We start from the raw sequence: 26,459 nt of genomic DNA on the forward strand, positions 1-26,459 counted from the left end.
CCAGTTAAATGGAAGTGGTCAAGTGAAAGTGCCCAGCCACTACCTGCCCACGCAGATGCTGGCGCCGCCACCTCCCCCCGGCATGCCCCGCTTGGCCGTCTCTCCTGACACCAAATCCACCACGACAACTTCCGAGGGAGGGACGACCTCGCCGACATCACCCAGTAAGCACCCGCGGCGCCCACCCTGCTCCCCGGCCCGGCTGGCCCCCTCCTCTCGCAGCCCCCCAGGGTGTCCCCCTGTCCCGGGGCTGGGGGGATGTTGGCGGAGGTGGCCTCCCCGCAGCCGGGGAGAGGGCGGCAGCTGGCACGCCATGAGTTTGCTGGGTCTCAGGCAGGTCGGAGCGGACAGGGTTTGGGCAAGTGGCTGCTGTGGCCACTGAGCCAAGGGGTTGTGTGCTGGTCCTGGGGACCAGCTCGAGCCCCTTGTCCCTCTGAGCATGAGCGGAGCCGTGGCAGGGCTCTCCAAACCAGTGTCCTGCCCAGACCCTCGGTGTGGGCAGTGCCGTGGGGGAGGCCATGGCCTCTCCACCTCCGTTTATCCCAGCATGGCTGTGCTGCCAGGAACGGGGAGCAGCTGGCACGCGGGTGGCACTGGGATTAGGGACAGTGTGCCTGGTGTGTTGTGTGGGCTGTCGTGCTCTTGTTGCCATGGGGGTCCTGGGTCCTTGGCGCCGGGGATTCTGCTCTTGTTGGGGGTGTGAGGTGACACCAGAGCAGGGACGGTGCGTGGGTCCCCCAGAGCCCTTGGCAGGTGGCACCTGGGAGTTCGTTACCACGGTGGCTGACAAGTTCTTTGCCGTCCCCTCCACCTCAGGGGCCATAAGTGCCTTGGCCAGGAGGGTTTTGGGTGCTGGGCCCAACAGCCAGAGGGGAGCTGGTGTCACCCCAGACTGGCACGGGGGTGTGTGCTGCAGTGGTGGGACACTGTGCCGTCGCCACACTCTGCGAGGGGCTTGTTCCTGTTCCCCTCCTGCTGTACCCATGGGACATGGTACCCCAAGTGTCTGCTGTGTCCCCACACAGTCAAACCCTGCCTGATTGAGCCATTGTCCCTGGATAATGGGCCATGGCTGATTGCTAGCAGCTGGTCAGCAGGTGTGGAGATCCCATGGCATGGAGAAGCCAAAGCCTGGACAATCTGGAGGGGACAGCATGGGATGGCCTGGCTGATAATGGGGTCACAGCCTTAGGGAGGGACAGAGGAGTGCAAGTTCCTGCAGGCTCAGGGAAGGAGGACACAGGCTGTCCCCAAGGGGTGCAGCTGGCTTCAAACCCCCATTCCCCTTGGCAGCACTCTGCTTCCAGCTGAACCCAGGGCTGAACCCAGAAGCTCAGCAGGACTGAAGGTCCCACTGCTGGATCCCCAGCTGAGGGATGGAGGTGGCAGCAGGGAGACGTGGCCAAGTGGATGTGGTGGCTGCCATTGTTCTCCCCGTGGCAGCTCAGCTCCAGAAGCCACAGCGCGGGCACAGCCAGGGGCACCATCTGCGCCTGCACCCCGGGGCACCTCGCCCCTCCAGTGTCAGTGATCGCCCCGAGAGCACGGGTGGTACCGTCCGAGCACAGCAGCCCTGGCTGCAGCACCCCTGGGCTCCATTCGCCTGCCAGCAGGTCACAGCCAGGGACGTCGCCTGGTCGCCAGCACCGGGTGCCAGGGAGCTCCATCCCAGCAGTGCCAGGGAGAGGGCCGGGCCTGGCCCCTGGGGGGACAATGGCAGTGCCACCCACAGCCCCGTTAATGAGCTCTCATTTGTTCCCCAGCCTACTCTGCACCAGGCACGCCCCCTGCGAACCGTTCCTTCGTGGGATTAGGACCAAGGGATCCTGGGAGTATCTATCAGGCACAGGTGAGAGCGGGGATGCTGCTGGGGGGACCCTCCTGCCCTTGCCCCGGGCACCCTCGCCATGGCATCACCGTGGGCATTGCCGTGGGCATGTGCTGGCATTGCCATTGTGGCTGTCACTGACATGACATTGCTGGTGTGGGCTCCCCGCCATGGTGCCACTGCTGTGGCATCGCTGCTGTGGCATCACTGCCATGGCATCACTGCTGAGGGCATTGCCACCATGGCATCACTGCCGTGGGTATTGCCACCATGGCATCACCGCCATGACATTGCTGCCATGTTTATTGCTCCTCTGGGCATTGCTGCTGTGGGCACTATCATGGGTATCGCCACTGTGGCATCGCTGCCGTGGGACATTGCTGCTGTGGATGTAACCTCTGTGGCCATTGGTGCTGTGGCCTTGCCACCATGTCTGAGCCCATGAGGAGTATCACCACAGCAGTGGCATCACCACTGTGGGCATTGCCACCACTGGCCTGGCCACTGCAGATGTTGTGGACATCCGCGCCATGGCACTACTGCCATGGGTGTTGCTGCTGTGGGCAATGCCACTTTGGGCACCACTGCTGTGTACGTCACCACTGTGGGGTTAGTTCCATGTGCAATCCATGGCATCACCACCATGGCATTGCAGCTCTGGCACTGCCACTGCCAGCTTTGCTGCTGTGAGCATCACTGCCTTGGCATCACTGCTGCGGCCCATGGGCATTGCTGCTGTGGCATCCTCACTATGGGCACCCAGTGCCAGGCCTTTAGGCACTGCTGGTGGCTCAGGGCCATCACGAGTCCTCCATCATAGAGGGAGATCACTGCCCTGCTCTGGCTGCGTCCTGCCTGGCACCACCTGGCACCACCCTGCCTAGGTGCTCAGAACATCACCAAAGGAGCAGCACCGGGGCCACGGGTCCCTCTGTGTGTGACCACGGGCTCTGCTCTCGCTTGGCTGTGCCCGTGGCCACTCCAGCTGCAGTGGGAGGTTGTGTGTGCCCTTCCAGGGGCTTTCCATTAGTCCTGGATCCTTGAACTGGCACTGATGCTGCAGGCAGTGCCACAGTGCCAAGACAGGAGTGGCAGCTTCTGGCCTCACTTGTGACATGAGTGCTCTGGCCTCAGCATTCCCTGCAGGGGCAGCTGCAGCCTTGCCTGGCAGGTGACATGGGTGACAGGACAGAGGGATGGGGTGTGGACGGTGCCATGTTGGGACACCCTGGGGTGCTGCCCTGGCTGGGGGGAGTACTCAGGGTGCTGTGCTGTGCCCGTGTGTGGGCACTTGGGGCTGTGAGCAGTGACACAGGGTACCTGGGGGTGCTGTGCTGTGCCAGGCTGTGAGATTTGGGAATCACGAGCTGGGATACCTGAGGGTGCTGTGCCGTTCCAGAAGAAAAACACGGGGGACCCGGCTCTGATCACACCCCCCACTCTGCTTCAGTTTCCCCATTTCTGCACATGGGGTGGGCAGCACCCCAAGAGCCTTGGGTCCCTAAAGAGGAGACCTGGGGCAGCACCAGGAGAACCTTGGAGGAGCAGGGGGCCAGAGTCCCTGTTCAGAGATAGGGGTCAAAGCCACTTGCAGTCCCAGGACCCCCAAGGTCCCTGTGAATGGGTGTTCCTAGTCATGCGTGGGGACGTTCGAGGATGCTCTGCCTGGGAAAACTGAGGCACGGGGGAAGGAGGTGGTGTCCCAGAAGGGCCAGCTGAGACCTGCCACGCTCTGGTCATGTGTGGCGGGGCCTGGAAGGGTTAAGGGAAGCAGCGGCCCCGAGCTGTCTCGTTTCCAACGGAAACCAGACATGAGGTAATCGGGAATGAACTTGAACTTGGGGCTGGGGGGGAAACAATGGGAGGGTGGCAGGGGGCCACCTCGCGGGGTCCCCAGCCGTGCACCCCCCTACCTGTCCCCAGGCGGCACCATTCCTTGGGGAGGGTCTCCCTTTGCCGTGAAGGTGCAGAGCCACCGGCCCCAGGGGAACGCGGGTGGCGGAGGACGGACAAACTCAGTGCAGGAGTGGGGATGCCAGCCCCGTGCGCCGAGCAGGGGACAGCGCGGGGACAGCGCGGGGACAGCGCGGGGACAGCTGTCTCGGGCTCTGGGGACCGGCGGGAGGACGGGGCAGCTCGGGGGCAGAGCACTAACGCCGCCTCTCTCCTCTCTCCCGGCAGTCCTGGTACCTGGGATAACCGCCGCCGTGCCGCCCCTTCGCCTCCCTTCTCCTCTGCTTTAGGCACCCCCAGAGGAACATCCCCGTCCCCGAGCACCAGGCCCAGCCTTGCGGTGACGACGGAGAGCGCGGCCTCACGACGACGACGACGACGACAACGACGACGACGACAAGCAAAACCCACATCCGAAGGAAAGAGCAAGGGAAAGGAAGAAGGAAAAGGGTCAAACTGTTTTAAAATGGAAAAAAAAAAAAAAACAACAAAAAAAAAACAAACCCACAAACAAAAAACAAACAAACCAACAACCCATCCAAGGAGGACCTTTCCCCCCCACCCCGGCGATGCGCCAGAAAACAAAGAAACAGGAAAAAAAAGAGAAAAGAAAGAAAAAAACACTATTATTTACCCCGTCGGCCGGCGCCGCGCTGAGACCTGACACAAGCGGTGCCAGCAATGCCTCCCGGAGCGGCCGCAGCGCCGCTCGCAGAATATGCAAACGGCTTTGACTCTCTCGTTCTTGCCTCTATGTGAGTAAAAAAGATCAAACCTCCCCCGCCGACCCCCCCGGCCCCGGACTGTGGGGGCCCGGGGCCGGGGTGGGGCGCGGCGGGGCGGGGTGGGAGCCGCTCGGCTGCCGCGGCTCCGCGGCCCGGGCGCGCTGGCGGCCGCGGCGGGTGACGCCCCGCGCTGTGCGAGCGCCCCGGGGACGGGGGCGTCGTGCTGCGGGGACACGGTGACGGTCCCGCGGTGGCACAGCGGACCGAGCGGGTGGCACAGGAGGAGGGGGTTTGTGACCGCAGGGGGTGCGTGGGCACGGCCAGAGGTGGTCGCGGCGGCGGTGGCACCTAGGTTCCCGCACGGACACGGTGTCGGGACTCTCCCACCACGGCTCCAAATGTCACAGCGGCGGTGGCACCCCGATTCCATCGGGGACGCGGCACGGGGACTGTCGCAGCCCGGCGGCCACTGGTCACCATCTCTCTGGTTGCCTTTCTCCCCCAGCCTGCGCTGGGCCGGGCCCCGTGTGTCCCCACCCGTGTCCCTGTGTCCCCCGCGTGTCCCCGCGTCCGGGGGGTTCGCGGGGCTCGGGGGAGTGGGGGGCGTGCGTCCGTGTGTTTGAGCTATGCATTCCTGTGGACAGGTACCAGGTGGGAGGCAGGGTGCGCTCGTGTTGCACATTTTGTAGGAAATGCACTTTTAAGAGGGAATCATCAAAAGAAAAAAAAAAAAAAAAAGAAAGAAAAGAAAAAGAAGAAGAGAAAAGAAAAGAAAACAAAATCACAAAAAAAGGAAGAAGAGGAAGAGGAGGACGAGGAGGTGGAGTCCCCAGCACCGGCTTGCCGGGATGGCTAGTTTGGGGTTTTTGGGTTTGGTGGTTTTGTTTTTTTTGGGTTTGGTTTTTTGGTTTTGGTTTTGGTTTTTTTTTTTTTTTTTTTTTTTTGGATACAAAAGGATGGAGCAAAGAAGCCCGAGCGATGGTGAGGGCAAAGCCAGCCCCCCGGAGCCCCTCGAAGTCCCCTGGAGTCCCCCGGAGCCCCCCGGAGCCCCCCGGAGCCCCCGGCCCCGCGTCAAGTGCCTGAACTGCGGCGGGGAGGGGTCCCGGCCTCCCCGGAGGAGCCCCCGGCCGGGGCAGCGCGGCAGGAAGCGCTCGGCCCCGTCCCGTGCGTGACAGCGTGGCCGGGAAGGGGACGCGGGGACGTGGCAGTGCCTTAGAGCAGAGGGACCCCCGCGACGGCCGAGGCGAGGAGGAGGAAGAGGATGAAGGTGCCCGTAGTCCCCAGCGAGAGGAGGAGTCTGGTACCCAAAGGATCTCCGGCCCGGGAGCACCCGATGGGTGGTGATGGAGAGAAGCCGCCGTGGGATGTCCAGGAGCTGGGAATGTCACCGAGGCCACCGTCGCCACCCGCCTGGCCCCGTCCCCCGGCACCCAGAGCCGCCCCGAGGACCGCCGGCATCGCATCCCGCATCCCAGTGGCTCCCGCTGCCCCCCCGCTTCCCATCCCCCCGGGACGGCACAACGAGACACCGGGGAAAGGGCTGACGCAGGAAATCCCGGGAGACAGAAAAATAATAAAAAAGGACAAGAAAAGGAGAAAACCCACCCAAAAAAAAAAAAAAAAAAGAAAAAAGAAAAGGAAAAACAACAATAAAAAAGCGCTTGGCGGAGAGGGAAACCTGTTTTTTTAAAAAAGATCTGAGAAAAGAAACACATAAAAAATGACAAAAAGACAAAAAAAAAAAAAAAAAAAAAAGACAAATAAACTGCATGGTGCTTTAACAGGATCTGGTGACCTGGCTCAACCCAGCCGCGGCTGGCTGATGCTGTGCATGGCAGACTCTTATTAACCGGCTCTACCTTCCCCTTCAGCAAAAGAGAAAAAAAAAAGAGGAAAAAAAACAAAAAAAAAATCTGTATAAAAGAAAAAAAAGCCGTAAAAAAACTACACAAGAAAAAAAAAAATCCATGTTTTCCTAATTTGCACGAAATTTTATACCACATGATGTGCCTTGCCTTCGAAGCCTAAGTATTACTGGACCCGATATCAGTGCGAGGGAGTCGCTGCATGCCCGGGGCTCCCGGGGGGCCGGGGGGGCCGGGGGCCGCTGCCCCCCCCCGCCTCCTGCATGGCTTCTTCTCGGCCGGAAAAGTCCCTTTTTCTCTCTATTCTTCTTCTTTTTTAGCCGATTTTCCCCCTCAGAAACGTCTTCCAGTTGGTAATACCGATGCATCCTCTGCGCCAACACACCGGAATATGCAATAGCTGTTGGGGGGGCCGGCCGGGGGGGCGGCCACCCCTTTGCTTTGCCTCTCTTGGTTTTGTTTTCCTTCCCTTTTGGGGGGTTTTGATTTGTTTTTTCTGCTTCCAGCAACCAAAGGCAACGAGGCGGGAGGCGGCAGGAACCCCCGGGCCAGAGAGCCCCAGAGCTCGGGGGGACGCAGCGGCCGGGGGCGGCGGGGCTGAGCGGGGAGAGCTGGGCTCCGTGCGGGAGGAGCAGGGATGGAGACCCGGGATGGAGACCGCGGGGTGGAGACCCCCGGGATGGAGACCGCGGGGTGGAGACCCCCGGGATGGAGACCCCGGGATGGAGACCGCGGGGTGGAGACCCCGGGATGGAGACCCCCGGGATGGAGACCCGCGGGGATGGAGACCCCGGGATGGAGACCCGCGGGGTGGAGACCCCGGGATGGAGACCCGCGGGGATGGAGACCCCCGGGATGGACACCCCGGGTTGGAGAGTCCCGGGATGGAGACCCGCGGGGCTGATCCCTCGGGCGGGCTGCAGGCTCCCACTTTGGGCACTCCCGCTTTTTAATTGGTGTTTAACGGAGCGCAGGGCCAGGAGGGCTGAGCCCGGCTGCTCTCGTGACAGGAATGGAACCGTGTGAATGTAGCTGTGCCCCCCGGGCTGGTGTCGGGGGGTCACAGCCTCCCCCCCACCTCCACCCCATCGGCTTCATCCCCGGGGTCCGGCTGGCGCGGCAGGGAGCGGCAGGAGGTGCCTTCTTGCCGCCTTTCCCTGCTGTGCCCGCTGCCAAGCAGGGGCCCGACACCCCCTAAAAACCCTGAATTTGCCTTAAAACCCCCGCGTTCTGCCGGCTGGAGAGACCCCCCGAGCTCGCTGAGGCTGAGAACTGACGCGGGTTGTGACACCGGTGGGCGGGTGGCACTGGCATCGCTGCTGCTCGGGCATGAAGAAACGTCGTCGTCAACAGTTTTTAATTTTTGTTTGTTTGGTTTGGTTTTGTTCTTTTTTTTTTAATTATTTTTATTTTCTTTGTTTTTTTGGTGTCCAAAAGTATTAATGGGGGATGACGGGGTGGTCGCGTCCCGCCGGGTTTCGCCCACAGTTGAGGCTGGCTTGAGGGTCCCAGACCCCTGGGGGGAGCCTTGGGAGACGCTTCTTTATGCAAGGTGCAGTATTGATTTCTGCAAGGACAATGCAAGGAGGGAGTGGGGGCGGCGTCCAGCTGGGGAGGGCGGGGAGTGGGGGGCAGGAATGAAAAATAGAATTAAAAAAAAAAGGGGGAAAAAACACAAAACTTTTAAAAAAGGGGGAGACTTTTTTTAAGTAGAAAAACAAAAAAAAAAAAAAAAAAGAAGGGGCGTTAAGGCTGGAAAAGGCTCAGCTCAAAGCAAAAAATATAAAAAAAAAAAAAAAAAAGCATTTCTAAACGGTGACAGTGACAGCGGAGGGAGGGAGCGGGGGCACCGGGCAGCCCCTTCGGCCAGCCCCGGGGAGGCGAGGGGCGCTGGCGCCCCTCGGGCCTGGGTCCGCCGCCCCGAGGAAGCCCCGGAGCCCCCTGTCCCCGCGGGGACCCCGCCGGGGCCGTTCCCTGCCCCCTCTTTGCTGCCTCCCACCCCCGGGCCGGCTGCAAGTCCGGCCGGGCTGCGGCCGCAGCCCCCCAAAACCCGCCCTCGGCAAGAAAAGCACCTTAAACCAAATTTAAAAAGGCAAAAAAGAATCGACTCGACGCCCCCCAGCACGTAGGGCGGCACTGGGGGGGGCGCGCCGGGGGCTTCCCCTTGCGGGGCCGGGAGCCCCCCGTGCCCCCGGGGTCTTTGCACTGCTCCCCCGACACCCCCGGGGCCGCGCCCCGCCTCTGCCCAAAGGGAATATGCAACACCCCCGCTCCCTCCGCGGGGGAAGGGGGCACCACTCATTTTTATTATTTCTATTTTTTTAATCATTCCCCTTCTTTTTTTTTTTATCTTCTGGCGGCCTCGATGGCCACGGTCGGGGTGAGCGCAAAGGCGGGGTGGAGACCACCCCATCCCTGGGGAAGCTCTGGGGGGAGTCCCCCGCAGGATGGGGATACGAGGGGGCTCCGCTCGACAATCACCGCGGGGGTTTCATGCACTACAGTCTCTCCTAGAGGGTTTTTAGTCGGGCTCGTCGGCTTAAAAAATTTAATTAAAAATAGTCCTTGTGACCTATAAATAAAACAAATAACCTGTACATATATATATATATATATATATATATATATATATCTCCACATATATATATATGGGGCTGCAGGGCCGGGGGGGGGGGGCGCGGGCCCCCACACAGTTAAGGTACTTTAAATCACAAAGGAATATATATATATATATATATATATATATAATCTCATACATACATACATATATATATATATATATATATATATGTATGTCTTGTTTGGTGGGTTTGGTCTTTTTCATTTTTTTATTTTGTTTTTGTTTGGTTCTGGTTTTGTTTTATTTTGGTTGGGTTTTTTTTTTGTTGTTGTTGTTATTGTTGGGGTTTTTTTGTTGTTTGGTTTTTTTTGTTTGTTTTGGTTTTTTGGGGGTTTTTTTTTGGGTTTTTTTTTTTGTACTCGGAGTTTGGAATTTGCTGCTTTCTGCCCCCCCCGGGTATCCCGCCACTGGCTGGGATGGGTGCCCCCGGTGATGGGTGCCCCGGGAGAGGCCCATGGGTGACCCTCTGGGTCCCCTGTGCCGTGCCCGTGGGTATCACTGTGGGTGCTCCAGGTGATACCCGCGGGTGCCCCACTGGGCGCCCATGGGTGCTCCTCTGGGTGTCCCCTGGGCGCGCCAGATGATGCCCATGGGTGCCCCTCTGGATGCTCCAGGTGATGCCCACGGGGGCCTCTCTGGGTGCCCCGAGTGGTGCTCACGGTGCCCGCAGGGTGCCCCGAGCAATCCGCACCGATGCCCCTCCGGGTGCCCCAGGCGATGCCCACGGGTGTCCCGGGCCACGGGTGCCGCTCTGGGCACCCGCGTGCCCCGCTGGGCGCCCCGTGCGATGCCCCGGGGCCGGCGGGAGGTGGAGCCGGGCTTAGGGGAAATCCCACCCCTGGGCCAAGAGCGGCAAAAGGAGAGAAACCGCCCCAAAAAGGCGCCGAGGCGGCAGCCGGCCGGACCGCGCCTCTAACCCAAACCAAAAATCCCGCCGCAGTGCCTCCGCGCCGCCGGCTGCCCGCCCGCCTTTTCGGGGGTCCCGCTCCCCCGGGCCGGGGGCGCCCCCTCCCCGCAGTTATATTTTACTCGTTCGCCGGATTCTCGCTTTCGCTTCGCCGCAGCCGATACACACCGCGAGCGCACCAGGGCCGCGGGCCGGGGCCGGGCCCCCCGCGCCCCCCGGCCCCGCATGACCCCCCGAGCCCCCGCTCGCCTCCCTGGTGCTTCACGATATTTGATTATACCATTGTACGCAGCCATTACCGATAGCGCCGCTCCTGCCTACATACACTTACTGACCCTGATACGGATTTTGGGGGTTTTTTTTTGGTTTTCTTTTTCGTTTTGTTTCTTTTGTTTTGTTTTTTTTTCCCGTTTTTTTTTTTTTTTTTTTTTTGTTGTTGTTGTTGTTGTTTCCCCCCCCTCCCCTATGCAAAAAAGAGAAAAAAGAGACAAAAAAGAAGAAAAAAACAAAAAAGAAAAAACTGACACACAAAAAAAGATTAAAAATAAAAACAAACAAAAAAAAAGACCAAAAAAAAAATGTATAAAAATTAAACAAGCTATGCTTCAACTCCAGCTCGCCTCCGCCCTTCCTTCGCTGCCCCGGGGGAACTGAGGCACGGTGCCCAAGCGGGGAGAACGCGGGTGTCCCAGCGGAGGAGGAGGGCACGTGCAGTCCCCACAGCGGGCACCCAGCGCCCAGAGGAGGGACCCCACCCATGGGTGCCCTTGGCCTGGAGAGGAGGGTGACAGAGCTGGGAGCCCACAGGGCACAGCCCCAGCCGCAGGTGGCAGGGAGAGGACAATGGGACAGGGAATGAACATTGGGACAAGGAATGGACATGAGGGGACAGGGAATGGACATTGGGGCAGGGAATGGACATTGGGACAGGGAATGGACATTGGGGCAGGGAATGGACATTGGGACAGGGAATGAACATTGGGACAGGGAATGGACATGTGGGACAAGGAATGGACATGAGGGGACAGGGAATGGACATGAGGGGACAGGGAATGGACATTGGGGCAGGGAATGGACATTGGGACAGGGAATGGACATGTGGGACAAGGAATGGACATGTGGGACAGGGAATGGACATTGGGACAGGGAATGAACATTGGGACAGGGAATGGACAATGGGACAGGGAATGGACATGTGGGACAAGGAATGGACATGTGGGACAGGGAATGGACATTGGGACAGGGAATGAACATTGGGACAGGGAATGGACATGAGGGGACAGGGAATGGACATTGGGGCAGGGAATGGACATTGGGGCAGGGAATGGACATGAGGGGACAGGGAATGGACATTGGGACAGGGAATGGACATTGGGACAGGGAATGGACATTGGGACAGGGAATGGACAATGGGACAGGGAATGAACATTGGGACAAGGAATGGACATGAGGGGACAGGGAATGGACATTGGGGCAGGGAATGGACATTGGGACAGGGAATGGACATGTGGGACAAGGAATGGACATGTGGGACAGGGAATGGACATTGGGACAGGGAATGAACATTGGGACAGGGAATGGACATTGGGACAGGGAATGGACATGTGGGACAAGGAATGAACATTGGGACAGGGAATGGACATGAGGGGACAGGGAATGGACATTGGGGCAGGGAATGGACATTGGGGCAGGGAATGGACATGAGGGGACAGGGAATGGACATTGGGACAGGGAATGGACATTGGGACAGGGAATGGACATTGGGACAGGGAATGGACATGAGGGGCAGGACGTGGGTGGCGGCAGCCGCTGTTCACGGGGAGTTCAGAGCTGCTGCCACTTCCTCTGCTTCAGGCCTTGGCCACGGGACGTCACCACCTCATGCGCCTGACGTCACCGTCTGGCGGTGTGACGTCACTGTCGTCACCCGGTGGAGAGCGTTGGCCGAAGCTGCGCTTCACCCCCGCGGTGCCCACGGTCCCTGTCCCCAAGAACTGCTCAGGACGAGGTCCCCCCCCGTGTCCCCTCAGTGCCCCCTCGGTCCGGGCTGGACACTGCCTCTCGCCCTGCCGAGCTCGCTGGGGTCTGGCAGCTCGGAACTTGCCTCGTCCCCTGCCCGAGTGGCGCCCAGGGGCGCCGGACAGCCCCTCCCCCGCACGGTGACACGACACGCTCGAGCCGGGGTAGGCTGGGGAAACCTTTAGTGGGCACGTCTGGGGAGGGGACTGTCCTTGTCCCCCCGGGCCGGGACCCCCGCCGGCCCGGGGCTGGGGGGCAGGGGAGGCGCCGCTGCCGCCGCCCTCCCCGCTCAGCTCCGGCGAGCGGCTGATCCGCGCCGGGTCTTGGTCCCAGCCGGGCCGGCCGCGGGCGGGAGATGGCGCTGTGGCCGCGGCTGTCGCCGAAACCCGGCGCGGATCTCCGTCCCGCGGACGGGATGAGGGTGCGGTGCCCGTCAGAGGCGCTCCGGAGCGGGTGAGGGGTGCGGGGGGCTCAGAAGGACGTGGCCTTGCTCTGCTGCCTGTCGCAGCTCAGCTCCTCCCAGTCCTCAGCCGCCCGGCTGACGTGGCCGGAGTGCCCCAGCCTGCGGGAGGAAGGGAACGTCGGTCAGCCGGGCACTGCACCGGGCACTGCACCGGGCACTGCACCGGGCACTGCACCGGGCAATGCACCGAGCACTGCACCGAGCACTGCACCGGGCACTGCACCGGCACCGCGGCCGTGCCCCGTGCAGGGCACCGCGGCACGGCCGCCTCCAGCCGTGCTGATAGCACAGGCGGAACGTGGCCCCCTCCAGGGAATCCGATCCTCGCGGCAGCCGGGCTGTGGTACCTGTCAGTCCCCAGGGCCTCCGCGTGGTCGTTCTCCTTCCTGCGAGGGGAGAGAGGCTGAACGGTGCCCGGGGACAACCCTGCCCCAGCCCATGGCAATCTTCCACGCAGTTCTCCCCTGGCCAGCACCCCCCGCCCCCCACACCAATCCAACCTCTTCTTCCTGAGGCTCCAGAGCCGGTTAATGAGCAGCACCACGAAAACCACGAAGAGGAAGACAACGACGGTCGTGAGGCCAATGAGCCACGGCTGCAGCACCTTGGGGCCCGTGCCTGCATGGCCGGGGAACAGGCAAAGGAAAAGACAGGGATGGAGACAGCTTCAGGGGAGCTCCGTCCTCCAGGAGATGGGACCCCCCCCATGGGATGGGACATTGGCACTCACTGTTCCCTCTTCCCAGTGTCCCTTGGGTACCAAGGAAACCACTCCCGACACAGCTCACCTGTCCCCAGTGCAGTGGGGAGCACTGGGACAGCAGGTGGCTGTCTCCAGATCTTTCTGCTCTGCCCTTAAAAGTTACTGTCGGAGCACTGGGACAGTCTGGTCCCACTAGAAAGGTCTCCCAGGAGTTGATCTGATGCCTGGGGGAGGGGGCCTGGCCACCTCCCCAAGCACCCCAGGGCACAGAGGATCACAGGGGCACCTACCAGCCTGTCCCTGGGCGGTGGAAGCGAGGACGAGCAGGACCAGGAGCGAGAGGGGCTGCAAGAGCTTTGGCATTTTTGGGCGGAGGGCTTGGGCACGTCTGGATCCTGCTCCCGGAGGTGAGCTTCTGCCACCTGCTGCTATGGTGCCTGCACTCTGCACCCAAGGCAACAGGCGCCTTTATTGGCCCCAAGAGGACAAAGTGGCACCAAGCACCATGGCAACGTGACTCCCGTCACCCCGGCACGTGGTACCACTCCCCTGGCTCAGGCACCCACACCCCACCGCACCCAGTGGCCACCACTTCCAGGAGCACAGCGGCAAAGGACAGGCATGTCCCTGTGCCCAGGACTGGGGACAACCCCCAGGGCAGGCAGGTGGATGGAGGCAGAGACAAACAGACAGGTGGGCAGTGGGTGGGTGGGTGCACAGGTGAAGAACAGATGGCTGGAGAAGTACCCACCCTGCCTGGTTCCCCCTGTTCCCTGCTGGCAGGGCAGGGGCAGATCCCATGGGGATGGGGTGGCACAGAGGGGTGAGCAATGCCAGGCCACCCCCAGCCCTCCCCTGGGCACGAGCCAGCTGCCCCCAGACAATCCCAGGTGGGACCCCTCACGTCCTCAGGGAGTGTGTGCCTACATACTGTCAAGAGTGAAATACTCACAGGATTAGCTCAGGGAGACCATGGCAGGGTGACCACCCACCAGGGCACAAGGAAAACTGAGGCAGAGGGTGGCCACCAGCACCCCAGGGAGGTACAGTGGACTTTGGCAGGGCCACCCTGCCTGTGGCAATTCTTCAAGGGGTGAAGAAGGAGACTGGGGGCACAGGGATCCAGCCTCAGCCTGGGTTAAAGACAGGGGCTGCAGGTCCATAAAAAGCCCCCATGCCCAGTGCCCTCACTCAGAACTCAAATGAGGCTTCAGGGTGCTTTGTCCCCCCCAGACTGGTTTGGGGCCATCTCTGGGTGCCACTGAGCATGGTCTGGCAGTGCCAAGGCACTGCTGGTGGTGGGGGCACCGCCAGCCTCAGCATCCAGCTGTCCATCCGTCAGTCCCTGGCCATGTGCCCACGCTGACTCGGCCCGTCCAGAGGGGGATCCATTTTCCCATGTGCACGCGTGCACCTGTGTCCGTGCCCCCTGCCACCGCGGGCTGTGTCCCCACACCATGGCTTTGCACCCCAAGCACCCCCCTTTATACACCCATGCCCAGGGGCGGCATGGCTGCGCCAAGGGATGCTCTTACCCCAGGCAAAGTTGGGATGCCCCAGCCCTGCCACCCCCGCACTGTGCTGGGCCAAGGGGCGAGCAGGGCTGGGGCAAGTGGCTTTATTGGCGTGACAGCCCAAGAGGAGCCCCGAGAGCAGCGCTAGGGCTGGGCAGGGAGGGGGAGGCTGTGTGCCAGCGCTCGGCAGTGCCCATGGCCAGGGCCATGCCGTGACCCAACGGTCAGGCAGGGCTGCAGGGTCCAGCTGGTGGCAGGGGTGTGCCCTGACCCTAGAAGAACCTCTTCTTCTTGGGGGAGTCAGCAAAGGAGACGGAGCTGCGTGGAGCGAGCAGCTGCAGCGGGATGTCCATGCCGGGCAGGATGCTGCTGCCTTCATCCTCCACCTTCTGCTCCACCAGCACCTCGTCCTTCTCCAGCCACTCTGCCTCTGGCACGGGGCCTTCGGCCGTCCCTGCCTTCTCCTCCGGCTTGGGCCCAAAGGCCCAGTCTGCAGGGGCAGAGATGGAGCTGTCAGCAGCACCAGCCCTGCCACAGCACAGTCTCAGGCGGGGGGACGCCCCTGGCCCCACCCCAAAGCCCGACCCCGCTGGGGGTAGCACTCACCGGCGAAGTCGTGCACCAGGTCCTTGATGAGGTGCCCCACGATGGCATATGCCACCACCAGCACCAGCGTTGCTGCCATCGTCAGGTACAGGACGTGGCGGGGCAAGTGGATGCTGTCCAGGGCAGGGGGTTTGTAATCCACGTACAGCACCCCGTCCTCCTCAGGGGGGGACTGCAGCAAGTGCCGTGGCCCCCGTGCCCCCTCGGTGCCAGGGAGGGGAAAACCCCCCGCCAGGGCCATGGCCAGCTATCCCTGCACCCCACCTCAAGCCACTGAAGCCTTTTCCTGCAGGAGACTGCAGGAGGGAATGTGGCATCAAGGCTCCTCGGTGCTGGCAGCTCACAGGGACAGTGGTGTCCCCATGGCCGGTGGCAGTGCCACTCACCCGCCGACAGAGCTGTGTTGCTGAGAAGGAGCTTAGCACCTGCTAATCCAGGCACAGCCTGGCTGCCTCAGCATGGGAGGTGACCAGTGGGCTCCAATGTGGGTCACGGTCCCCAAATCCTGCCCTTCTGGGAGCACCACTGGTACCCCTGTCCCCTGGGAGTGGGGAGTCACCTGCAGCTGGAGTACTCCCAAAGACAGGAATGGGGAGGGATGCCCGAGGTCTTTCCTCCCTCCCCTGGGCTGGGTTAAATCCCTCAGCAGGCCCCGGATCCCTGGAGCAGATGGCTGAGATCCCAGAGGACACAGCACCCTTGGAGCCGGAGGCGATGGGCAGAGGGGAGGGGGATGCAGCCTCAGCCACGGGGCTCCCACGGGGCCCCCTCTGCTGTACAGGGGAGCAGCCCATGGCAAGAGGCTGCCACGTGTCACCCCAGCACCCAGTATCACCTCCCCAGGGCACAGCAGCCTGCAGAGGGGTGCTGAGTCCACACTTCCCCCAAAAGCAATTCCCCCCCACACCAAGAGGGTGGAGGTTTTAGCCCAGACCAGCAGCAGCTTTGAAGAAATCCCAAACACTTCCCAACACACCCTGAAGATGCTGGTGGAATTCAGTGCCAAGTCAAGGCTCAAGGCTGAGCCCTGCTCCAGTCCAGCACCTCCCAGCTCTGCTGCACCAGGTCACCCCTGCCCAGACCCCAGCCTCAGAAATGCTTTTTGTTCCAATTTTGTCTTAAAAGGTGTTAGGGGAGCAGAGACAAATGTTGGCACAGAACAATTGGGAAACAATCCTGCAAGGTCTGAGTGAGTCACCTGTGGAAAAGCTGGAGAGCAAAGGTGGGGGCACAGGGATCCAGCCTGGTGATAAGTGGGGACAAACAGCCTGGCAAACTCCAGGGTGCTGGAGCCCAGTGCCAAGAAGGGAACAGTGGAAATGATAACGTGGCCTGGGGGAAGTCACCCATCTCACTGTGCTGGGGATTGATATGACACAGGGACAGCCCAGAGCCCAAAGTTCCAGCTGGGTCCTGCCCATCATCCAGGGGCTATGGAGAGTGAGGGAAAGAGGACAAGCAATCCATAACAGCTGCTGGCTCCAAACAGTGTGAAAGCATCAGATGTTTGTCCCCAGTGCTGGGGAAGTGCAGTCTGGAGCCCCTCACCCTCCCCATCACATACAGGTGGCCCTACCCCCCACAGCACTCAGGTACTTGTCACTGACTCCTAGTGTGTACAGGTGACCAAAACTGGTCACATCTTCACTAAGAGCCCTTTTCATGGGGTTCTGAAATGGGTAGGACTGGGCCATAGCCACTGCTGCCCCTTGGCTGTGGCCCTGAGCACCAGAGCCTAGGGATGCTGACCTGGCTTCAGGGACTAAGAGGATTGAGCCCGGGAGTGACTCACAGGGAGCCCTTGGACAAAGGGAAAAGGTATTCCCAGCAGGATGCCAGGCCCTGCAGGGCAGTGGGACCTACCAGGGCACCTCAGACAGATCATCCTCCTCCCCAGGCCTGGGGTTTCACCTCATGCCATCAGAGACCCCCCTCCCTGCTCCTCCCCAATGTAGCTGATCGATTTTAAAGGTCCTTTCCAATCTCAATGGTTCTATAACTTAATTTTGGCAGCTCCGAGGCTCCTGCCCATTGCTTGACCCCATGACACTGGGTGCACTCCACACCTGGGCACAGGTAAATCACAGCTCGACTCACTCCAGCTTCCTGGGCCAATGCTTTATTCCATGCCAAACCCCAAACCCCAGCGCCCAGGCTGGGCTGACTGAGGTATTTGGGTGCCAGCAGCAGCCTCAGCCCTCCTGGCCCTGGTTAAACACGGGGGAAAGCCCAGGCAGGCTCTGCCTCACCCTGTCCACCCTAATGGCAGCGCCCTTCCCTGCAGAAAAAAACCCAGCCGTATCTTCCCAACTTTGCCATGCTGGGGCAGAGGCTGCCACAGGCTCAGCTCCAGCTTGTCCCAACAGGAGAAGCCAAACCCACTGCGCGGGCGAGGAGGGCCCCGGCTCAGCAACATCACTGAGAGCAATTTCGAAGCATCCTAACACCACAGCCCACAAGAGCGGGTGCCCAAAGCCCATCCTAGCCCCCAGCAAAGCTCAGCTGGGGAGAATTGAGCTGCCAACACCGCAGCACCAACCCAGGGCAGGCCCAAGCCCTGCAGAGCCTCAGCAGGCTCTGACGTGCCAAGCAGAGCCCACCTGGTCCAAGCCCCAAGCCATGCTGCGGGCAGGCAGCGCTGATCCTGGCAGAGAAAAGCAGCAGATCCAGGAAACAGTGGCTGGCGAGGAGGAGTGGGGAGGCAAGTAGCAGCTCAGCCCGGATTTGGAGGGAAAAGGTGGTTGTAATTGTGCCAGAGAGCAAACCCAGTCCCTCCTCCAGCTCTGCGTGGCAAGGCACAGATCCGCCTTTGGCAGCGGAGGGGCTGGGAGGCAGCACACCCACCTGAGTGCCCCCAGTGCAGCTCAGGAGGAGGCGTGCAGCTTGCAGAGCCCGTCAGCGTACTGGAACTGGGCGCCGTTCTCGTAGTCGTACATGTCCAGGGCCACCTGGCAGCTCTCGCGCACCACGCGCTCCTCGTCGCCGGCGAAGGCGCGCAGGGCCCGCAGGCAGGAGGGCCGGGCGATGGCGCCCAGCGCCTCGGCGCACTCGTGCCGCACCATGGGGCTCTCGGCGCGGCTGCGCAGCGCCGCCGTCAGCTGCGGCACGCTCGCCTCGTCCTGCAGCTGCCCCAGCACGTAGCCAATCTCGTGGCGGAACAGCGCGCTGCCGCAGCGCAGCCCTGCGGGGGTGGGACAGCGAGCTGGGATGCCCCAAAATTCACCAGGATGCCCCAAAACACACCGGGACGCCTGGATGGAGCCCCCGTCTGAAAGCTGGCGATGCCAAGGGTCACCGCCCCAGCCCCACGTGCAGGAAGGGGCGTCCCACCCTGCTCCCCAATCCCACCCAATCTCTGATCGCAGCCACGTCCCAGTGCCCACCCCCCAGCAGAGCTGCTGCCCCCCGCCGCCCCGGTTCTGCCCCACCAAATAATGTTCCAGGGGATGGCAGGGACTCCATGGTCAGGGACTCCAGCCCTCTGAGATCAAGCAGCTGGAGCAGGAGCTGACAGATCCCATCTTATGGACCTCAACAGTCCCAGATGGCTGGAGAGCTTGACCCATTTCCTTCACGCTGGGGATGGTCCAAACAGTTCCTGGGCTGTGATCTGCCCCTTTCCCAATCAGGGACATTCCCCTCTCCAGAACTATTCCCAAACACCAGCAGCCCCTGACCTTCCAGGCCAGGAGAGCATGACCCCAAAAACCCCAGGCCAGGTCTGACAATGGGTCAGACCAGCTGGTCCTAGACCACCATCACAGCCAGTGCCCTCCCTCCCTCAGGGAAGGGGGTCTGGAGGGTGGCAAGGGGACTCTGGAACACCAGAGACCACCCAGCACTCTGTAATGTAGCAGGGAACAGCAGCCCTAGATACAAACATTGGAGAGCAGCTCTGGCAGTCCTGGATTTGGGAAGGGCTTGTCCCAGATTAGCCTGGATAGACCCGCAGCAAGGAAAGGCCCTCACCTTCTGCCAGTGCCAGCACTGCAGCCTGGCCCCCCACATTCCGTAGAGCAAACATGGCCCGGTAGCGCTCAAACAGTTCCTGGGACTCATCCAGGAGGATCTCCCGGAGCTTGGCAACATCCGTCTCCTCAGCGGGGGGAGCAGGATCTACAGAGAGGTACAGGCTGCTGCCTGGCTTCTCCTTGTTGTTCTGCAGCCACTCCAGCCTCCTCACGGCCAGCTGACACGTCTCTGCCACCTGTGGGGACAGGGACACAGCCCGGGCTGCAGGACAGCACTGGACAGCGCCAGGAGAAGCCCAGTGGCAGCAGGATGGCACTGGGATGTCCCCACCCACCTGGCCAGCATGGGACCTGCCTCCGAGGCCAGCAGAGCTGCATCCCAGAGGAAATGACCCCTCAGGAACCTCACCTCGACCACAGGATCCTGGGAATAGCGTTTCAGGATATCCAGCACGTCAGGGTTCCCAATAGCACCCAGGGCTTCACCTGAAGGATGTACCAGGATGTAATGAAGGTGGCTGTGTGAGAAGAACCCTGCTGTGTCCTCTGGCAATGCCTTGCCCTGCTCTAAAGCACAAGTTCAACTGACCCATCCCAAATGGGGCAAATGCGAGCACAGGCCAGACTGACCAATTCCAAACAGGACAAACATGATGGGAGAAGCCTGACCAGCAGGATCAGCGGAGCCTGGCCAACCTGTCCTGTCAGGTGTGGCCAGGGAAGGTGGTGAGATGTTAGGTGACTCAGGGTTTGACATCCAAGCCGGATCAGGCCCCCACGAGCTGCTCTGTACAGTGGGGTGAGCACCTCAAGCCCCACTTGCCAGCCAGCCCCTGCCCTGCCCCCAGAGCCGCAGGAGCTGCTGCCGTACCTGCCTCGTGCCTGACCATGGGCTCCTGGGCCGTGTCCTCCAGCACGCGGATGAGCACCGGGATGGCCGCCTCGTCCTGCATCTGGCCCAGGCAGAAGGCCAGCTCGTGCTTCAGCAGCGCCGAGCCGTCCCCAAAGGCGCGGCTGATCCACTCCACGGCCGCGCGGCCGCCCAGGTTGCGCAGGGTGAAGAGGGCCCGGAACCGGGCGGGCAGGGGCTGCGCCGCATCCAGCAGCGTGCGGCCGATGGCCTCCACCTCCTGCTCCGTCACCATGGCGCGGGCGGGCCCGGGGGCTCCTCGGTCACACTCCTGCGTCCGGGAAAGGCAGTCAAGGCGCGGCCTCAGCCGCCAGCGGGTCCCGTGGCCGGGGGCAGGGCGGGCGGGAAGGGCCGCGGCCCGGCTTGTGCCAAAGAACCGGACCCCGGGGCCGGGGCTGACCCCACAGCGCGCGTCCTCGCACGCTCGGTTTCACCGGATACCCGAGGCGGACACAGACCGCCCGCCGCGACCGCGCCGGACGGAGCCGCCGGGCCGGCGGCAGCGGGGCCCGAGAGGAGCCGCCGGGCCGGGGCATCCCGGGGGACTCGGGGAGGGCCGGGGGATCCTGGGGGATCGGGAAGCGCCGGGGCACCCCGGGGGGATTGGGGAGGGCCGGTGGACGCTGGGGGATCGGGAGGTCCTGGGGCACCCTGGGGGGCTCGGGGGTCCCGGGGAGTCCCGAGGGCTCGGGGAGCGCCCGGCGCCGCCGGTTCCGCACTCACCGCGCGCCGCCATCTTGCTGCTCCGCCACGTGACCGCGCGGCGACCGCGCCTGCGCAATTCGCACGGGCGGGGCCAGCCACGAGGGGGCGCTGCCGCCCTGCGCCTGAGGCGCTGCGGCCGCCAGGGGGCGCTGCGAGCGCGGCCGGGCCATCAGGGACCGCAGAGCCGGGAATGAACACGGGGACCGGGAATGAACACCGGGACCGGGAATGAAAAGGGAATGAACACGGGGACCGGGAATGAACACCGGGACCGGGAATGAACACGGGGACCGGGAATGAACACGGGGACCGGGAATGAACACCGGGACCGGGAATGAACACGGGGACCGGGAATGGGCCAAGGGACCGGGAATGAACACGGGGACCGGGAATGAACACGGGGACCGGGAATGGGCCAAGGGACCGGGAATGAACACCGGGACCGGGAATGAACAGGGAATGAACACGGGGACCGGGAATGAACACCGGGACCGGGAATGGACACAGGACCGGGAATGAACACGGGAACCGGGAATAAACACGGGGACTGGGAATGAACACGGGGACTGAACACGGGGACCGGGAATGAACACGGGGACCGGGAATGAACACAGAGACCGGGAATAAACACGGGGACCGGGAATGAACAGGGAATGAACACGGGGACCGGGAATGAACACGGGGACCAGGAATGGGCCACAGGGACCGGGAATGGGCCACAGGGACCGGGAATGAACACGGGGACCGGGAATGGGCCACAGGGACTGGGAATGAACACAGGGACTGGGAATGGGCCAGAGGGATCGGGAATGGGCCACAGGGACTGGGAATGACCACATGGACCGGGAATGGACCACAGGGGCTTGGGAATGAACACAGGGACTCAGGAATGGGCCATAGGGACTCAAGAATTTGTCACAGACCCTCTGGAGAGGCGTTGGGGCTGCCAGGCTGGGCAAACCCACCCTGAGAGGGGCTGGGGTGCTCCAAGGAGGGCAACATTTCTCTGGAGAGGGTGCAAGGCTGGGCAAGGCCCACCCTGAGAGGAACCTGGGAATGTTCCAGGCTGGGAGAAATCCCACTGGAGAGATTTTGGGCAGTGCCAGGCTAGGCAAACCCAACCCTGAGAGGGACCCGGGGTGAGAGACTGGACAAAATCCATCAGGAAATGGATCAGGGGTGCCAGGTTGGGCAAAATCAAACTGCAGAAGAACCAGGAGTGCCAGGCTGGGCAAACATCTCCCGAGAGGGGCTCAGGGTGTTCCAGGCTGGGTAAACCTCTCTGGAGAGGGGCTGGGCAGTGCTAGACTGGACAAACCCTCAGGGCAGCATATCCCTGAGTTTGTGGATGCAGTTTCATTCCAGGCTGGTGTGCATTTGCAAGTCACTGCTCTGCCTCTTCCTTCCCTCTTCTTTCCATGTGTGTTTACACAGCAAGTTTCAAACTGCCAAAGGAGTTTTGCCTTATTTCAAGGCTCTTGCTGATTTTGGTCTAATGGAGAGGCCTTGAGACAGAGGAGAGATCCCAGCAGCTGCCCCCTCCCAGCCCTAATCCCCACTGTACTCCTGCAGCACACAACACACACCAAACAGTTTAGATCCTGGGGGAGAGAATGGGCACAAAATACATTCCACTGCCTGAAACCTGCACAGCATACCCAACACGAGCGTGACACGGCCACCCCTCCCCGCCCTGGGCCCGCCTGGTACAGCTGGTAGCACTGGGCCAGTCTGCCAGAGTCCACGGTGAGTGTGCAAGCAGAGATGTGCAGGGCAGCTGCTCCCGGGCCATCAGCCCTCCCCGCAGCTCTCGAAGTACTGGCACATGAGCTCCCGCACTTGCTCAGCCCGGTCGTCCTCCATGGCGGCCGGCGCGGGCTGGCAGGGCTTGGGCAGCTCAGTGGGCTCGGTGCCCTCCAGCCACTCCTCGTTGAAGGGGTTGTCATGGGCCTCGCAGACGTTGTGCAGGATGCAGCAGGCAAGGACGAGGGTGGGCAGCAGCTCCAGGCTGCAATCGTCACACTTGAGGAGGATCTGCCAGCGCGCCTTGAGGCGCAGGAAGGCGTTCTCGATCACGCTGTGGGCCCGCTTCAGGCGGTAGTTGAACTGCAGCTGACGCTGGGTGAGGTTCTCGTCCTCCTGGTAGGGCTTGAGGATCCAGTCTTGCAGGGGGTACGTGGCATCGCCCAGCAGCACGTACTTCTGCGCCTTCCCCATGAAATGCTTGGGAGGGTTGGGGCACAGCCGGCCCTCCTTGGCCAGCACCCACAGGCTGGAGCTCTCCAGGACAGCGCTGTTCTCCATGCTGCCTGGAAAGGCAGTGGAGACGTCCCAGAACTGCCCCAGCCCATCCACGGTGGCCTGTGTGAGGATGGAGTGCCAGCCCTGGCCGTTGCAGTAGTCGGCGGTGAGGCGCAGGGGCGGGTGGATGGGGATGTGCAGGCTGTCCAGCGCCCCGATGCAGTGCGGGAAGCCCCAGCGCGTGCAGAAGATGCGCACCATGTTCTCCAGCTCCTTCTCGTCAGGCAGCCGGAGGTAAAGCGGCTTCAACAGCAAGACGACCGCATAGCTCACCTCCCGGACACAGCTCTGCACTGTGGAGGGCCCCACGCCAAAGAGAGGACTCAGAGTCTGGTACTCCACGTTGGTGGCCAAGTGCCACAGGGCCACAGCCACCCTCTTCTCCAGTGGCAGGGTGGGGTGGAAGTGGGCGCTGTGCGGAGCCAGCCCAGGCCGCAGCTGGTTGCAGATATAGAAGAAAGTCTCCTTGGACATACGAAACTTCTCCAGCCAGTCCTGGGGCCCAAACTCCTTCAGGACCACCTGCTCCCACCAGTCCGTACTCCTGAGGCTGGGCCAGGCACGGGGGTAGAAGCAGCAGCTGGTTCTCCTCCGGTGAGCAATGAGGAGCTGCAGTGCAGGGGAGAGACAACAGCAATGTGAGACAACGCTTCCCTGCACTTCACTGGGACCCCCTGCTGAAGACCACCCAGCTCAAGAGACTTGCTCAAGGTAGGAGGATGGCCAGCCCTGGGTGGCCAGTGGTCCTGACTGGTCTAACACCAATCAAATCTTCCTGTTCCTGGGAAAGCTCACTGCAAACCCATCAGTCAGTAGATGTGACTCTAGACAAGATGCTCAGTTGTTGCAGACAGAGTTTTCTGGAAAAGCCCTTGTTTGGGGTGGCCATTCCCTCTGGGGGTTTGTATTTTAGTGAGCATTACTGGATTTCCAGCTGCTGAGAGAACAGTGGGCCAAGTCCTGATTTGGAAGGGGGAGAGAGCATTCCTCAAAGGTGGGAATCATGATTTGGAAGGGGAAGCTTCTGGCCTCTCCACAGGAATTGTTTTTCTATGATTAAATTCCACAATGCAACTTTAAACTAAAGAGGCTTTAGTCACCTTCTTCAGCCACTGCCCAGGCCAGCAGGTTCCTCGTGTTCCCTTTCCTCGTGTTCCCCCCCGGCTTGTCCTTGCAGCCAGGGATCCTTTGTATCCCCCATTGCATTCCCCACCTTTGAAGTCACCCCCTCCTTCGCATTCCCATGTCTGCTGCATCCACCATCTTTTGTGTCCAGGATCATATCCCGTGTCCATCAAGTCCTGTCCTTTGTGTCCCTGTCTTTGTGTCCCACAGAAACCCCACATTCCCCATCCTTTGTGATCTCTGTGTTCATGTGTCCTTCCAGTCCCACATCCCGTGTTTTGGGACATGTCCCCCACCCTTTATGTCCCTCTTGTGACTTCCCGGTGCTCCCCATCCTTCCCACCGCTATCCTTTATATCCTGCCCCGCCCCCCCGACAATTTTTTTGTGTTCCTGTGACCTGTGTGCCCCGCGCCCCAAATCCCCCATGCCCATGTGTTCCGTGTCTTACGTCCCCCGTCCTGTGTCCCCGTGATCGGTGCCGCATCCCCCATCCTCCGTGTCGCCGTGACCTCCGCTCGTCTCCCGTATCCCCCACCCCCTGTGTCCCCGTTACTCCAGCGCATCCCCCGCGACCCCCCCATCCTTTGTGTCCCCGCCATCCCCACGTATCCCCTGCATCCCCGCACCCTCCGTCCCCCGTGCCCCCGTCCCCGTGTGCGGCTGTCCCCACGTCCCGTCCAGTCCCGCCGGCGGCCCCGCCCGGTCACCGTCATGAGCCGCTTCTGCCGCTGGCTGTAGTAGTGCCGGAGCCAGGCGCGCCGCTGCGGCCCGTCCCAGCCGCCGCCGCCGCTCCTGCCGCCGCCGCCGCTCCCGTTCCCGGTGCCGTTCCCGGCCATGGCCCCGGCGCGCCGCCGCCGCCGCCGCCGCGCCAGCGCGCACAGGAGCACCAGCAGCCGCTCCCGCATTTTCAAATCGGGAGCCGGGGCCGCCCTGGAAGTGATCGGCGGCGGGGTCACGGCGGCACCGGGGGCGGGACGGGGTGGCGCCGCTCCGCTCCTCGCGGCACGGCTCTGCACGGTGGCGTACGGATATCCCCATTGCTGCCTGCATCTCACCGTACAGACATCTCCATCCACACCTCACCGCACCGTCCTGCCCATCCCCATCCCCACAGCACCACCATCCCCACAGCTCCACCATCCCCACAGCACCACCATCCCCATCCCCACGGCACCACCATGCCCATCCCCACAACACCACCATCCCCACAGCACCATCATCCCCATCCCCACGGCACCACCATCCCCATCCCCACGGCACCACCATCCCTATGCCCACAGCACCACCATCCCCATCCCCACAGCACCACCATCCCCATCCCCACGGCACCACCATCCCCACAGCACCACCATCCCCATCCCCACGGCACCACCATCCCCACAGCACCACCATCCCCATCCCCACAGCACCACTATGCCCACAGCACCACCATCCCCACAGCACCACCATCCCCATCCCCACGGCACCACCATCCCCACAGCACCACCATCCCCATCCCCACGGCACCACCATCCCCACAGCACCACCATCCCCATCCTCACGGCACCATCATCCCCATCCTCACAGTACCACCATCCCCATCCCCACAGCACCATCATCCCCACAATACCACCATCCCCACAACACCATCATCCCCATAGCACCACCATCCCCACAGCACCACCATCCCCATCCCCACTGCACCACCATGCCCACAGCACCATCATCCCCATCCCCACAGCACCACCATCCCCACAGCACCATCGTCCCCATGCCCACAGCACCACCATACCCATCCCCACAGCACCCCTATCCCCACAGCACCACCATCCCCATAGCACCATCATCCCCACAGCACCATCATCCCCATCCCCACAGCACCACCATCCTCATCCCCATGGCACCATCATCCCCATGCCCAGTCACCACCATCCCCATCCCAACCCTTCCCCTCCTGCCTCCAGGCTGGGCTGGGCTGGTCACTGGGTTCAGCTGCAGCAAGGACTGGCACTACAGAAACAAGGAAAACCGCAACAACAAAATCCTAAATCTGCCTTGGATTTGCAGGAAGGTGAAAAAGTCTGGAAAAGACTGGACAAAGCTCACGGGGTTCAGCATGGGCAAGGACTGGCAGCAGAGTGACTAAAGGACCAACCACAGACAGGCAGTGCCAGTGCCCTGACAGTGCCTGGTGAAAGGAATAAGATGAATGTGTCTTTACAAAGAGACTGTGTGAATCTCTTTGTAGAGAGGGCCATGGATT

General features: G+C 61.7%; 5 protein-coding genes across 11 annotated transcripts in view; 1 reads left to right on the forward strand and 4 right to left on the reverse strand.

Moving 5' to 3' along the window:
* NFIC (nuclear factor I C) overlaps positions 1–10,512 on the forward strand; it is a 45,431-nt gene extending 34,919 nt beyond the window's left edge. For 2 of the 7 annotated variants that reach the window (XM_031507092.3, XM_021528229.4), the window contains 3 exons: positions 5–164; positions 1,764–1,849; positions 4,010–10,512. In XM_031507092.3, coding sequence (XP_031362952.1) covers positions 5–164; positions 1,764–1,849; positions 4,010–4,027 — 264 coding nt within the window. In that variant the 3' untranslated portion in view covers positions 4,028–10,512. The remainder of the gene's footprint in view (positions 1–4; positions 165–1,763; positions 1,850–4,009) is intronic. The other 5 variants (XM_021528230.4, XM_085562647.1, XM_085562648.1 and 2 more) reach the window with 3 other exon arrangements.
* Positions 9,322–13,597, reverse strand: SMIM24 (small integral membrane protein 24). Its single transcript, XM_085562650.1, has 4 exons — positions 13,374–13,597; positions 12,881–12,998; positions 12,728–12,766; positions 9,322–12,479 (listed from the first exon to the last, which is right to left on the reverse strand). Exons 1-4 carry the CDS (start codon positions 13,444–13,446, stop codon positions 12,389–12,391), a joined length of 321 nt encoding a protein of 106 aa, XP_085418776.1. The 5' UTR covers positions 13,447–13,597; the 3' UTR covers positions 9,322–12,388.
* Positions 13,598–14,749: 1,152 nt separating this feature from the next.
* On the reverse strand, positions 14,750–17,169 carry SMIM44 (small integral membrane protein 44). The gene is made up of 2 exons (XM_077788723.2): positions 15,204–17,169; positions 14,750–15,087 (listed from the first exon to the last, which is right to left on the reverse strand). The coding sequence occupies exons 1-2, from the start codon at positions 15,442–15,444 to the stop codon at positions 14,870–14,872; spliced, it is 459 nt and encodes a 152-aa protein (XP_077644849.2). The 5' UTR covers positions 15,445–17,169; the 3' UTR covers positions 14,750–14,869.
* A 137-nt stretch (positions 17,170–17,306) lies between these two features.
* Positions 17,307–20,846, reverse strand: DOHH (deoxyhypusine hydroxylase). The gene is made up of 5 exons (XM_021528234.3): positions 20,808–20,846; positions 20,046–20,355; positions 19,584–19,660; positions 19,173–19,410; positions 17,307–18,384 (listed from the first exon to the last, which is right to left on the reverse strand). The coding sequence occupies exons 2-5, from the start codon at positions 20,317–20,319 to the stop codon at positions 18,068–18,070; spliced, it is 906 nt and encodes a 301-aa protein (XP_021383909.2). The 5' UTR covers positions 20,320–20,355; positions 20,808–20,846; the 3' UTR covers positions 17,307–18,067.
* Positions 20,847–22,388: 1,542 nt separating this feature from the next.
* On the reverse strand, positions 22,389–25,159 carry LOC110469500 (uncharacterized). Its single transcript, XM_021528278.3, has 2 exons — positions 24,925–25,159; positions 22,389–23,699 (listed from the first exon to the last, which is right to left on the reverse strand). Exons 1-2 carry the CDS (start codon positions 25,120–25,122, stop codon positions 22,581–22,583), a joined length of 1,317 nt encoding a protein of 438 aa, XP_021383953.1. The 5' UTR covers positions 25,123–25,159; the 3' UTR covers positions 22,389–22,580.
* Positions 25,160–26,459: the final 1,300 nt, after the last annotated feature.

This window comes from Lonchura striata, chromosome 28 (assembly GCF_050655825.1).
Source record: "Lonchura striata isolate lonStrDom1 chromosome 28, ASM5065582v1, whole genome shotgun sequence".
NCBI classification, from domain to species: Eukaryota; Metazoa; Chordata; class Aves; order Passeriformes; family Estrildidae; genus Lonchura; species Lonchura striata.